This window comes from Furipterus horrens, unplaced genomic scaffold, assembly GCF_987537825.1.
Source record: "Furipterus horrens unplaced genomic scaffold, mFurHor1.1.pri manual_scaffold_3, whole genome shotgun sequence".
Taxonomy (NCBI): domain Eukaryota; kingdom Metazoa; phylum Chordata; class Mammalia; order Chiroptera; family Furipteridae; genus Furipterus; species Furipterus horrens.
The window spans coordinates 106,414,358-106,428,843 of NW_028327173.1; the positions used below are offsets into that span (position 1 = coordinate 106,414,358).

At 52.8% G+C, this 14,486-nt stretch overlaps 1 protein-coding gene across 2 annotated transcripts; it reads right to left on the minus strand.

Moving 5' to 3' along the window:
* Nucleotides 1-6,579: 6,579 nt before the first annotated feature.
* Nucleotides 6,580-14,114, minus strand: ISLR2 (immunoglobulin superfamily containing leucine rich repeat 2). 2 transcript variants are annotated; one of them, XM_090271800.1, is made up of 3 exons: nucleotides 13,984-14,114; nucleotides 10,934-11,045; nucleotides 6,580-9,589 (listed from the first exon to the last, which is right to left on the minus strand). In XM_090271800.1, exon 3 carries the CDS (start codon nucleotides 9,579-9,581, stop codon nucleotides 7,350-7,352), a length of 2,232 nt encoding a protein of 743 aa, XP_090127926.1. In that variant the 5' UTR covers nucleotides 9,582-9,589; nucleotides 10,934-11,045; nucleotides 13,984-14,114; the 3' UTR covers nucleotides 6,580-7,349. The 2 variants fall into 2 exon arrangements, with proteins under 2 accessions (XP_090127926.1, XP_090127924.1); XM_090271798.1 differs by lacking the exon at nucleotides 13,984-14,114 and adding an exon at nucleotides 11,599-11,724.
* Nucleotides 14,115-14,486: the final 372 nt, after the last annotated feature.

Sequence of the window (14,486 nt, forward strand, 5' to 3'; positions counted from 1 at the left end):
CGGAGCCGGAGTCCCTAAGGCGGTTTGACGTTGTAGTCAACACCGGCAACTCCTGCGGCGCACCTGAACCCAAGCTGTATCGACTCCGTCTTTCCCTTGGACCCTTCAGCTGCGAAGAGAGGGGGGGTCTGCTGCATGGGCAACAGCAGACCCTCCATATTACCCTGCCCAGGCTCTGTAGCTTCAGCGTCATCGCAAGATGTCGATTCAACACGGGAGGAGACAGATACCATGTCACTCCCGAGTCGGACTGCACAGCCATTCTCGGCGATGCAGATGGACACTTAAGAAGCTACACCATCGTCTCTCGAGACGGACGGCTGCCGACGACGATTTACAATAGCAAGCAAGATATGGAAGCAACTTAAGTGTTCATCAGCAGATTAATAGATAAAGAAGGAGTGCATATATACAATAGAATAAGATTCAGCCATAAAAAAGAGTGAAATCTTGCCATCTGCAACAACATGGATGGACCTAAAGGGTATTGTGCTGGGTGAAATAAGTCAGACAGAGAAAGACAAATGTCATATGATTTCACTTACACATGGACTCTAAAAAACCAGAATAAATTAACAAGTAGAACAGAAACAGACTCATACTGAGGACATTTTTGATGGTTGCCAGAATGGGAAGTGGGTTGGGGGACTGGTTAAAAAGTTGAAGGGATTTAGAAGTACAAATTGGAAGTTACAGGAAAGTCATGGATATGTAAAATACAGCATAGGAAATAATAGTCAATAATATTGTAAAATCTATTGTGTCAGATGGGTACAATTGTGTGATCACTTTGTAAGCTATATAAATGTCTAATCATGGGGTTGTATACCTGAAACTAATATAATATTGTGTATCAACTGTAATTTAAAAATTTTAAAAAGTGAGGTACAATGAATCCAACCAATTGCACAAGCCTTAAGTATAAAGCTTGATGAATTTGTGTGTGTATATATATTCATATAGCCACCACTGAGACTGAGAGTTACTTTCCAGCACCTTGGAAGGCTCCTTGGAGCACCCCCTCAGTCCTAGTCGGTACCTTCCAAAGATATTCTGACTTCTTTTACCAAAATTAGTTTTGCCTGTATTTGAACTTCACATAAATGATATCATGCATTACATAGTCTTGTGTGTCTTTCACTCACAAAAACAGTGCCATTGACATCACTGTTTGTTGTGTGGCATCCACGATATGAATATACCATGGGTGTTTTACCCCATTCTCCTTTTGGTGGATATTTGAGTTATTTCCAATTTGAGGCTGTTACAAATAAAGCCTCTGTGAATATTCTTGTGCTTGTGTCCACCAAAACACTTGTTGGTCTTTTGATGGGCATAAGCACTGATTTCTATTGGAAATAAGCCCAAGAGTAAAATTGCTAAATCATAAGTAATTTTAATTTTAATACCTTTAATTTTAGTATATTTTTGAAGATTTTTCCAAGTGGTTATACCAATTTGCCTTTAATAATGCATAACTTTTATAATCAAGGATAATGTTATGTTGAGAAATAAAGGAGAAAGAGAAACCTTTTTCCTAGACAAACTCCATAATTAGCAATTTTAACAATATGTAAAATATGTTATCCTTTGCTTAGACTGATAGAGGTATTGGGAGGAGGTTTGGCTTGGTGGCTAGGAGCTCTGGTGTTGGAGTCAGACAACCAAGTACAAATCTCCATCCTGCAATCACTAGCTGTGTGACCTTAGCAAATAACCAGGCCTCTCTGCTTTTTGGTTTCTTTGCCTGTAAATTGGGATAATAATACTATCACCTCATAGGATTATTGTAAGGATTAATAAGATAATATTTATAAATTCCATAGTATGTGCCTGGAATATGGTAAGAATTAGCTACTATCAATATTGTGAATATTTATACTAATACATGGTGACTATTAGCAATTTTAGCCAGTCTAAATTTTTATTTTACTTCTTAAAATAAAAATGTATTTTATTAAATTTTACTAAACAAAAGCCACTTTTATTAAAAAGTCATTCATAATTAATTCTTCATTCCAATTTTCCCCCCATTTCAACACTGATCAATTCTTATGGAGTTCCTCTGTTCTCTACAATTGTGGCAGTTCTCTCAAATGGCTGGATGTCTCAAATGGCTTCAGACTCAATTTAAGGACCAGTTTCTTAGAATGTTGCTAACAGAAAATGCATTTAGTTTGCCAAGAACAAATTAACTCCTAATACATAAAGGGACATGTTTAAACAGTAAACAGTTGATAAAAATTATAAACACTTTTATTCTCCTTATTCCATGTGAACTTAAACTTAATTATTAAATTTACATTCACATGTCCAGACAAAGCACATACAATAAGCACAATTCAAATTACCTGAAGTACTTATTCAACCAAGGGATGATACAAAGTCTTTCCAACTAAGTTAACCCTACAGAGTTGGTTTTGTTTTATACCCATTATGAGGTGTTCAGATGGCTTTTTAAAAAAAATCCATATCAATTCTCATTAGGAACACTGGCCATATTTTGAACTAAATGCAAGACACTTTATAATTCAATCTCTTTTATATGCTAGTCCCAGCACATCTTTCATTTTCAATATAATGTTATTATCTATTGAGTCCTAAGGCAAAGTCTTTTCATCGAACACATATGTATGGATGGCTGTGTTGCAGGTGCAATCAATTAATTGACACACTACAACTGAAATGGCTCTGCCTGCTCCATCCCCAATTTTCCAGCAGAATTGCTCTTGTCAATATCTTTACGTTGGAGATTCACAAGGTAAAGGTATTTGTTAAGTCAGACTTGGCAACTTATTGTCTCTACTGGGGCCTGGCTTTTTCAGCTGAGAATACACCTCATCCCTGAAAGGACAAGGCCCCCCAGGTTCGTTTGCTCAGTGCTCATGCAGTCATGGTTCTTTCTCTGCAGATGGTGCCTCTTGCTCTGCAGACAGCAGATCTCCCTTTCCCTGTGGAGTGTCTTATAACTGAGGCTCTGATGTTAAATCTGAGGTGATATAGTCATAGCAAGATGCCACCCCTTTTCCTTTACCTACCAAAATGCATGGCCCTGAGTTCCAGGAGGAAAAACTGAGAATAGTATCACCACCAGGCAGTAATAGTCCAGACATTTACTGACTCAAGAAATCTTCAGATTTGGTAGCTTTAGTTGTGGTTATTATTCAGATGTCATGGGTGGAGAACAGTATTTCAGGCACCAGATTAAGAAGCAGAGGACCCCACTCAGCTGCTTCTTCCTCAAAGAAGCAGTACCTCTCTTTATCCTTTTATATTAATGGACTTTCTCAAATGATCTTCAATGATCCTCATTCCTGCTGATGTTTTAGGAGATACTGGAGTGGGGGACACTCCTTTCAAGTCATCTTTTTGCAGACAGGTTTCTGATGATTCAAGGCCACATCCCAGGCAGGGCATCTGGTTTCTGTAGCTCAGAGAATTACTGCTCCTTATAAATTGCTGTGAGTTCCAAGGTTACTGCTGTCATATTGCATTCTCTGACTATTTACCAGGTTCCCTTCCATCCCCCACCAAACACACACCCACACTCCTCAACCCATTTAGACTCCATTCCCATGTCGCATCCAAATCAGTTTTCTGACAAAGCACACTGGGGAGAGCTAAGCCAGCACAGCACCTAAAGCACTGGATGCCCCATAAACAAACAAACAAATGAAAAAATGTCAGTGAATGAAAAGCTTTGGAGCCCTGGAGTGAGGGATGGAGGTGGGGATTCCACCTCCAAACCACCGCAGATTCTCACAGGGCACACGCCAGTGGCAGAGTTGGGCGTAAGGGTTACTTGAGGGAGGGACACACTTTAAACTGCTCAACAGTTGGTTCCTCGCTGGGAGGAAGTGATGGTGAGCTCCCATCCCTGGATAAGTACAACCACCTAATAGGGACATTGTAGAAAATGAATTGAACCTCAAAAGGGCAGTTGGATTAACAAATACTCAGGGTCCCTTTCAACCCTTGGATTTTTATGATATTCTCGAGGAAGAAAAACTGGAGAGGCAGAAAGAAAGAGACCAGAAAGGAGAGAGGGGAAGTAAATGAAAGAATAAAATTTAAAAGGAGACAAGCAGAAAGGCCAGAGGCTGGGGACCATTCTGTGCATGTGTCAAATGTGCAGACAGAAATGGGAGAGCAAGAAGGCTGGTATCTCAATGGGAAGTCAGTGGAGTGTCATGGCATCCTGGTCTTTCACCTCCAGCACCCACCCAAGCCTGTCCTGTGGCCAGAACCTTTGGGCCTAGCCTTGCTCAGGGAGCATGAGGCCTAGATGAACAATGTGTGTTCATCCTTAGGAAGCTTGGCCCAGGGCAAAGTAGTGTCTGAACTCTAATTCTGCACATTCCTCTGGGGGAACTCAGGATCCTGGGGGAAGGGGTTGGGGGGAGATCTCCAGAGGAGTGCCCAATCCTTAGGACAGTGGGGACAGGAAGTATCCTTCCTTTCCCCTTGCCCCCCCTTCCTATGACCAGAGGGCTGGGTTGGGCTAAAATTTAAGCACTTTGGGGACTCAACCAGCCTGTGCCAAAAAGCAATCACGTAGGTGGATTTTTAAACCAATCACAGGAGTTGGGCCAGTCCCTGCTCCCTACTCAAAGGCAGCACTTTCACGTAGAAAAAAGTCATCCTTTCCTAAAAGGTTATATTTCTGAGCTGCATCCCTAACCCTGGGTGGGCTGTAGTGGTAGGGCTCTGGCTGTGACTTTCAGAAGGGAATTGCTGTTCCCTAAGACAGCTTTGCTGGTCTGGGAAGGGACCCTGGTCTGACATTTCCAGCCCCTGGAAGTGTCAGTCACCACCTCTGCCAGGAGACAGGCTTGGATAGCATGATGGTGTCTGGACGTGGGCCTGGTTCCCAGCCTGGACTGGTCCAGTTGGGAAGACCTAGCACCCACAGAGAGAGTAGGGATGTAATCTTCATCTGCTCCCTTCATTTCTAGTCCTTTCCTCTTCCATCTCCCTCCCTAGCTACACTCCCTGTTCTGCAGGGAGATTCAGCTGAAACACAACCAGCCTAAGGACAGCACTTGAGGCTGATCCTGATGCAGAGCACAGCATCCACTGTGGGTCCGTCCCTCTGTCTCTCCTGTTCTCCACCCAAGAAGCCCCATTTCTGAGATTATTAAATCAGTGCGCTTTTAACCTGACTCTACATGTGCGCCCACCTTAGCTGCCTCACACACCCTGACAGTTGCCCATGCACCATTCACTGAGCACCCCACGCCCAACACAGGTACACGGACACTAGGCTCCTGGGCTAAAAGGTACCAACTTGTTCTGTGGAATCAACCTTGCCAGGTTGCCCCTTTTCTGCCCTCCATCACTTGCCTGCTGTGTGATTTGTTATTTGTGACTTCTTTTGTGCAAGCCACAGCAGTCTTGCCCCTGTGAATCTCTCCACTGGCTTCTCAGAGAACTAACAGGCTGGTGTTGAGACTAAGAAACTAGGCAGTACACACACACACACACACACACACACAGCCACATCCCATCACAGAGACGGGGTCTACCCAAGGAGAATTGTGCACACACTCCGGAGTTTCTCCTGTTCAGTCTGCAGAGACCCACCCTCTCCTTGTGAGCCCACCCCACTCACTATCAGCCTCCCCCTCCCACGTGGTTTTGCCCCCACCACCCCAGAGCTGGAGGCACAGGAGCAGGCGCCGGGTGTAAACACCTGGCAAAATCCCGGGACAAGCACGAGACCTCACAAAGGATCCCAATGGGAGGGGTCTCGGAGCTCCTTCCTTCTTCGGTTTCCTCCTGCAACCCTCTCCCAGGCTTCCTCCTTCTGTCCCCGGACAAAGAGTCACCAAGCCCAGTTCAAATCGATTGTTTTATTGACTGTATACACACAGACACACCTTTAGAAAAGGGCGCCCCCCCCCCCGGGGGGGGGGAGTGGGCTACTCCACCCCGGTTTGCACTTGTGCTGCTTTTCTTGGACCGGATGATCCAGACGCTGGAAACTCTCCACCCCAACCCCAACATTTTCCTTCAAGAACAAAAAAAGGACCCCAGCCAGAGTCGCCCCTCCCCCCCGTCTACCCTCCTCTTCCCTCCCTATTTCCCTCCCCGTCCACCTGCCTGCCCACCCGCCCCCTACACTATGAGATCATACTTTACAGGACATAGACTTTTCTCCTACAGAGCACGCTCCTCTAGGACTACACGCCAGGCAAATACTATTGTCGCGGAGGAAGGGGTGGGGCGGGGAGACGTGAGGAGGACCGAGGGGCTCTTCCCCGTCCAGATCCTGCTGCAGGTCACTTGCAGGCTTTGTGCGAAGTAGGGAGCACAGCTTCTCCAGGAACCCGGCCCGGGACACCACAGTTGCTTCCTATGGCCCTGGAGCTTCTCCAGCCCATGTCTGAGCCCGGTGCAGCACTAGAAGCGAAGCTGTGGAGTGCACCAATCTCTGGAAACCCCAACCCACCCACAAAGAAATTGGCTCGGGAGCAAACCCGCGCCTTCTATGAAAAAGGGGTGCGCGGTTCCGAGGCGCTTTAAGTTAGGTGAGAAAGCGTGAGCAAACGGTCCCTCGCCCCCCCACCCCCGACACACACACACACACACACACACACACACAAATTTTCCCAGAGACTGGGAAAAGAGTGTTAGCACCAGACTCTTGAGTTTCGCTGTCTTTGGAAACAACGAGAATATGAAAATCCGAGCGCGGAACTGAAAGGCGCCCCAGGCACTCTGCTCGACTGTAGCTGGTCAGAGCGCAGTGGGGCAGAGCTGGGGAGCAGAGGTGCATAAGGGTTTGATTTCCAGTCACAAGGGGGTTTTAAAACTAAAAATTGAAGAGTTGTCACCTAACTCTGGATTCTAATACATGCACCCTGGAAAGGGCAGAGTTGGGGTTGAGGCGGGACCCCACAGCGCTTCATCATAGGGACGTCTGTTGGGGGTCCCAGGGCAAACCCCAAGCCACAGTGTTACGCCAGATGTTTCCAACATCTCCTCCCATTTTCTATGGTTCAAGGGCTCACGGTTGGATGGGCTGCGGGGCAGATAACCGAGTGGGAATGATGAGGCGTGGATTTCCCCTCATGGTCAGCGGCGGTGTCTTATACCCGGGGAGAGGAGTGGGGAACTGTGCTTGCTGGAGGGAATTCAGCCCACAAGGACAATGACGATCGTGGGTGTGACGGGGAGGGGGGTGAAATCGTTCCACTCTCCACTATGTACCCAGGAGTCACGGTTGACGGGGGGCGGTAAGAGGGCAGAGTAAGTGGAGGGGGGCATAAATCCTGCCAGGCCCAGATTGCTGTTCCCAGGCACCCAAGGTTGAGGATGAGACTGGGCGCGCCTGGCGGGCCAGGGTTTTAGCTCTCTGTCTGCCTGTAATTGCCGTTAATCTCCTGGGCAATGTTGACCGCCTCCGCACCCAGGGGCAGCCGGTCACTGTACTCTGAGCCCGCCTCGAACTCCTCTTGGTTGACCTTGGACTGGGACTCCACCAGCGAGCAGGCCGCAAGGCTCTCCTCCCTCCGCAAGTCCGCACCTGGATCCCCCTGCTCTGCGTCTCCGTCAGGGCCCTCCCCGGGGACCTCCTCTGGCTCCTCACCTCCAGCTTCGCCGCCTGCCGGGTAGCTTTTCTCGGAGTCGAGGTAGGAGGCACGCGGGTCGAAGTCAGCGGCGATGCGCTTCTCCATGGGGTCGGCAACCTGCGGCCGCAGGATCAGACGGTAGGGCTTCCCAGGGTGTTTGGCCAGCAGGTGGCAGCAGGCGGCGCCCAGCAGGGGCACGGTGGCCAGTACCAAAAGGAATACGCTCACTGCCACGATAACCAGCAGGGAGGGCAACTCCTTCTTGGTGGCGAACACCACTTGCACGTGGCAGGCCTCGCCTGCTTGTGCCAGGCACACGGAGTAATTCGTGCCAGGCCGCAGGCCGCGGAACCAGTAGGCGTTGACGCCCTCTTCCACGCGCGACCACTGAACTGCTGCGCCGCCCCCCGCCGGGCACAGATAGAGCCGCCGCAGGGGCCGCTGCCCAGGCCGCCCAGCTCCTCCACGCCCGCCAGGCCCGACACCCCAGCGCGCAGCCAGTGGCGTGAGCTGCACCCGCGCCTCCCGCTCCGCCACGTCCAGCGCGATGACGCCCAGCTCAAAGACGTGCGGCTTGAGGTCGGCGCTCTGGTTGAACGCGTGGTTGGACACGTATCGCGAGGGGTCCCCATGGCCGCAGCGCTGGTTCCCCACCGGGTCTGCAGAGACCTGGTCTTCCGCCTCCTCCCCCTCTCCAGCCTCCTCAGGTCCCGCCTCCATCACCCCGAGTATGCTACCCCGGGCTGGGCCTTGGCCTTTGATTTTGCTGTCGGGCTTGGAGGGCAGGACGCTGTTGACCCGGCCTTTGACCGTGGACTTATGTTCAGAGGTCGGAGCCTGCGCATTCGGGTCTCCCCCTGCGCTAGGAGCGTGCTTTGAGGGCCCGGCAGTCGCCACCACCACGCGCACTGACGTGGAGTTGGCGCCCAGCTCGTTGTGGGCATGGCACGTGTAGACGCCTGCCTCCTTGCTACTCAGGAGGGGCACCAACAAGGAGCCGTTTGTGAGTGCCAGGAAGCGTGGGGTAGCAGGGGGCGCAGGCCAAGCTGGTGCTGGAGACGGGGTTGGGGCCTCCGTCTGCGTTGACCTGTCCCCATCTCCCTCCTCCCCATCTTCCATTCCGTCCCCGTAGTCCTCCCCGCCCAGGACTGGGGGCTCTAAGACTACGATGCCACCCGGGATCTGAATTTGCCATTGCAGGCGGGGCGTGGGGTGTCCTTCAGCGACACAGTGTAGCATGAGCGCCATGCCAGCGCGCAGGGGGTTGCTCGGAGCCGCAAAGGGCGGCTCAGCACTCAAATGCACACTGGGTGGTACACAGGACAGGTCGGGCAAACGGTGCACCGGAACCCCCTGCAGCGCGGTTGGCGTGGCGCAAGCAATGGAGTCGATCTCAGGTAGTGAGACTCGGGTGCTCTCGGCCCAAGCCTGCAGCCACACAAGGCTGCAACCGCAATGGAAGGGGTTGTGATAGAGTTGCAGATGTGACAGTGCGCTCAGTGCGTCGAAGGTGCCGGGAGCCAGTGTACGCAGCCGGTTGTTGTTGATGCGCAGGGAGCGCAAGTCGGGCAGCGCACCGAGTGCGTCCCGGGGAAGCGACCCCAAGCGGTTATGGTTCATTTTGAGCAGCTGCAGTGCGCTCAGGTTACGCAGGTCGCTCCATGGGAAACTGGATATGAGGTTGTGGCTCAGGTCAAGGTTCTTGAGCTGGCTCAGTACGGCCAGCGCGCCGCGCTCTACGGTTTGAACTTCGTTGTGCGCCAGCCAAAGCGACGTGACCTGCGTGACGTTGGCGAAGGCCCCGCGCCGCAGCACGGTGATCTTGTTGGCCGACAGACTAAGCGTGGTCACGTTGACTGGCAGTCCTTCCGGCACCTCGCGAAGCTCCTTGTAGGCGCAGTCGGCGAACTGGTGTGCGTACTTGTCCACGCAGGCACAAGGCTCTGGGCACGCTCCCACCACTCGTAGCAGCGCCCAGGCTAGCCACACTGCCCGCAAGGTCACCATTGCGGATCCTGCAGGTGAAAGCGGGGGAAGAGGGGAGAGGGTGACTCACCGAGCCCCGGCTTCCATGCCTTGTCAAGCTCTGCCCCCACAAACCATTCTGGAGTAGGCCCCAGGATTCCCGTAACCTCCTCTATGCCCAGGTGCCTCTCTTGGGCATGGGTGGAGCTCAGTGAAAGTCTCCGGATTCAATCCTTGCTCCCTCTCAGAACCCTGACGTCTTTTCCCAGCAGCCTTCTACCTTGCTCTCCTCTCCCCCCTATCTCCCCCCTCAACCTGGCACTGGCCTCCTGCACAGGCTCAGCGGGCAGACTGCAGGTCTGCCTTGGGCTCTGCACTGACCAGTCTGTATTTCTAAGCCTTCGTTTAATCCCGTGAAAGAGATACACAAAGGGTATTTTTGTCTATGACTGGTGTCCTCCTTCGAACTCTTTGTCCCATGTACAGCACTGGCACACACCCCCATGCAGGAGAACAGCAATAAAACACACACTCAGACACTGCCATCAAACTACCAACTTCTGCAGGGGTTTAGAGGTTCACAACATATTTTGTAGACACACAAACATAAAGGCACCCTGACACAGACACAATATACCCTGGAGACCTCATTGTTCTCTCAGCTGAACCCAGCATTTGTAGTCTTTCCACAATGGTGCAAAGCGCTTTCCTGTTCATTGTGTGTGTTGACAGACACAAGTCTTCATGCAAAAGGACCCACACACAGGGACACAAGCCCCCACTGACACGTGCACATAGCCCTCCACTGAGACTAAAATCCCAGCGGGCCAGCAATGAGGAGAACTTGCATCGCGTGGCAAGAGCCATGAGACACGCGGAAGCCGACTGGCAGACCCCTCAGCCATCACGCCCTAAGCCTCTGGCAGCTCCCCCCAGGAGAGAACCAGGGCTGCTCAATTAGCCTTGCATCTGAGGAAGAAGGCCTTCCCCATGCATGGACCTGGAGCATCAGAGGAACATCACTCCGGGGTTCCTCCCCACACCGCAGAGCCCATTTGGTTCCCAAGGAAGCCGAGGAGTCCCTAGCTCATGGGTCATAGGGGTTGCCACTAGCTATGGAAGGAGAAGTTTCAAGATTTTTCCCCATCTTAAGCTCTACGATGCCCCAGGGACCCTTCTCCCAGCCACTCAAACACACTTTTATACACAGGGCTCCAGGCAGGCTCGGCAGAGCCCCTCCCACACCCTCGTTTTTCGAAAACCTTGTTCCCCACTCCACCTTTACTCTGGAGGGAGAGCTCCTCCCCATCTTGCCCTGATCTCGCAGGGTCCAGCACCCTAGGTGGGGTCTATCCCCACCTGGGTTGAGGCTGTGGGGTGGTCCCGAGGCTTACCCTCAGCTCTTTGACTCCCTGTGTGCTGCTTCGGGCTTCAACCCCTTCTCTAGACTCGAGGTCTCGATCCAGGAGGAGAGCCCAAGGGCGCTTCCCACATCTGTTGCTGTGACTATGGGGAAGACGGAGGGGAAAGGGACGGGTAAGTCTGGGGTCTCCCTTGGCCCTGAGGTCCCACTTCAGTTTTTCCTTTCGTGTCTCTTCCCCCCACCTCTGGCTGCACATTGACGAGAGTCCGTGCGCGCTCCTGGCTTGGCAGGGACGCGCACAGCCTCTCCCACCTCCTGCACCGTCTACATGTATTAACGCCATAGAGGCTCTACCCCTCCCCAAGATTCGTTTCGGTTCCCACGCCCACCACCCTCGGCTGGGCTCTGGCCAGTTCACCGCACCCCATTGCCCATGTCCACCCACATTTACACATTTGCAGACTTTGCAGTTATTCCTTATCACACACCCTCACGAACACACACTCATTCAAACACATTAGGACAGACCCTCACCCCCTTAACACAGTCGATCTTCACACATTAAAATTATCCATCATCGTGTAATCAATGTGTTGAGCTCTCACTACCGTTCACACACATTTTCAAAGGCACGTCTTCACCCAGGATATTCACCACTCTCCCCTCCCGCAGGCACATACATTCACCCATACTCACCCTTACGAGCGGGTCCGCCAGGGCCCGTGAGCTTCGCTGCTAATTGAATGCGAGCTGCTTTTATGCCCCGCAACACGTGAGACAAACCATCCTCAAGGAATTTGGGGGAAGGCAAGGCGCACAAATAAAGCGGGATCGTGTTTTGTGTTTAAATTCTTTTTGCAAATGCATTTAGTGGAGCAGAACAGACCTCGAGTGGGACGGGCTGAGCAGCGCGCAGCCGGGCTCGCGCCAGCCCTTCCTTCCCGTACCCACCCCCTTTCCCTCCGCTAGCCGCCTCCTCCCCAAGCCACGTTCAACACGATGCATAATTGATAGTGTTAGCAGAGCACTTCACCCTCCCTGCCATTTTTGCCAGAATCTGGGCAGGGGCAGATACATGCCCAGGTCTTTCTCTACCCGCCTCACCCCCGCCTCTCCCCCCACCCCCAGCCTGTCCAAGCCAAGGACGAGAACGAGAACGCAGGCCTCGGCAGGGTTCGCGGGGAAGTGATGCCCCCTTCCCAACTCACAGCCGACCTTGTCCAGCCTTTTAAGCCTGACTCTGGTCTTTTGTGGCTAAACTGGCGCTGAAGCCCACTGCCCAACTCGCTGGCTTGTGCGCACCGCCGGGAGAAGCTGCGCGGGGCTCGTGGATGTCAGACTCGGCTCCCAGGAAGCCTGCCTGAGCGCACCCGACGCCTGACCCTCGGTCCTCAGGGCTGCAGCAGACAACGGCGCCAAAAGAGATGGTTATAAAATGTCTCCTCCTCTTGTGCTCTGTGGGCTGAGAACTTGAGGCTCCAGCACCTCTCTCCCTTTCATGTCTTCACAGCCTCACAAGAAAGCACACCGCCAACCCTACATACGGTTCCCACAGCCTGCGCCGCTCATCACCTTCCCAGGATTTCACATGTTCACACAACAGCCAACCTCAACATACTCCAATACTCGCTGTTCCCGACTTTCGCTCCCTGTCTCTGGCGAAACCCCCACGTTTCTTTTAGCGACGAGGAGGCAGCGGCAAGGGGATGTCAGGATTTTGTTAAAACTTGATTGCTGTCCCCCTGCACTGCCCGCAGCCTGGAGACAGAATTGCTGGCCAGAATCTGGAAATGAGTACAAGCTCCCAGACACACGCAAAGCCCTCGCTTTCCCGGTCCTTTCTTAGACACTGAGCTTTGGGATGGTCCTAGGCCCGCCCGCCCTCAGCCGGGGCTGGGTCGGGGGGCGGGGAGGTCTCCGGCGGTGGGTCGCTGACACGGGTTAGGGCTCTCTGAGAAGCTCAGTCTCCGATTTAAATGTGGAGCATTTTAATGAGCTAGGGAGGTGGGGGAGAGAGAGAGACGAGAGAAGTGCTGCATCTAAAAGGATCACCGGACCCACCCGGGTTCCGAGGATCTTTTGTAAATTAAATATGAACAGTCTGGCGCATGCAAGCTCCACGTCCTTCCCTCTCCCCACCTCTTGCCGCCGCTACAGGAGGCCAAGCGGGCTGGGAACAGCGCATCTCCTTCAGCCTAGAATTCAGAACCCAGAACTTCATTTCACCTGTTACTGTAATCCCCACAGACGGCCCAGAGGGAGGGCAGTGGAGAGGTGAGAGCACCTTGACCCAGTGGTGGGACGGGGGAATGGATCTCCAGTTCGGAAGCGAGGCCCTGCTGTTTGGGCCAGGCTGGGTTGGGGTGTGGCACAGCCGGCGGCGGACCTGGAAGTCTCTTTGTCTACGGAGTAAGGGGGTCTTCCTGGCAGTGTTGTCAGCGTCTTGGGAAACTTAAGGAGGTGGTTCAGAAAGCCGTGGACCCCGAAGAGGGGCCTGGGGAAGGCAGAGGCCCAGCATCGAAGATGGAGAGTCGGATCCAGAGAGCGGGTTCTGGAGCCTTGCGGGGGGTGGCGGTGGGGGGCAGGGCGCCTGGCGCGGAGGTAGGGACTAGGGTTCCGTCGTGCAGGGACATGGCTTGTGGACCCTCCACCCAGTCCACCTCTCTTCTTGTTTTCTTTATTTTTTCCCCGAGGAGGCGAATGGAGAGGCGGGCGGACAGGGGACAACTTGAAAGGGTTGAGGGGCTGTAAGACAGAGGCTGGGGAGTGAAAGTCAGAATGGTTTCGCTCACGCTCAGTGGAATGTTTCCCTGGATCGCAGGGACCCGTCCAGCCAGCGTCCCGGGAACCTCCGGGACCCGCCGGCCAATAAAGAACCCTTTCCTCCTTTGCTTTGCTGCCGGGGTTGCAGAAGCTGGAGGAATTCAGCAGGGAGATAGGGCTCCAGCCATCAGGACCGCAGCTAAGGGCGCATTGGCCACCCAGTGAGGGCGCCGGTTCCGCTGCGCCCTGTGGTTCCCGCCCACTCTCCAGGGAGCATTTTTGTTCCCCGAGCGTGCCCTGTGGAAAGACAACCCTTACCCCAGCCTTCGACCCTGGAGAGCCTAGTGCCTGCCCTGGCAGTCCGAGTCTCCCCCGACAAGGTCCGCTGAGAACTGGGGTAGGAGCCAGGACTCCGGGTTCAGCCTTGGAGCTCAGCTGGAATGATTGAGCGCTTGCCGCTGCCGCCGGGTGCGCAGTAACAGTCGAATGATTACAATGTTAATAATGGTACAGTTACTGATGGGCTGGGGAAACGGGAGCTAAGATACCACCCCCACCGCTGCCCACGTCTTTAATCGTTAAAGAAACAGGCCCCTAATCAGGTGAGTGGAAGTAGATATGGGGAGAAGAAGGAGATAAGGTTCCCAGCCATCATGGGGGGGGGGGGGCGGGAGCGGGCGGGGCGGGGAGGGGAGCAGATAGAAATCTGTACAATCCAGGCTAAAGCTTTTTTACGAGAATGTGGTTCAGACCCTTGACAGACCCAGAGGCCCAAAGTTGGAACTCCGGGCAGCTTCTTTCTTTCTTTCTTTCTTTTTTTT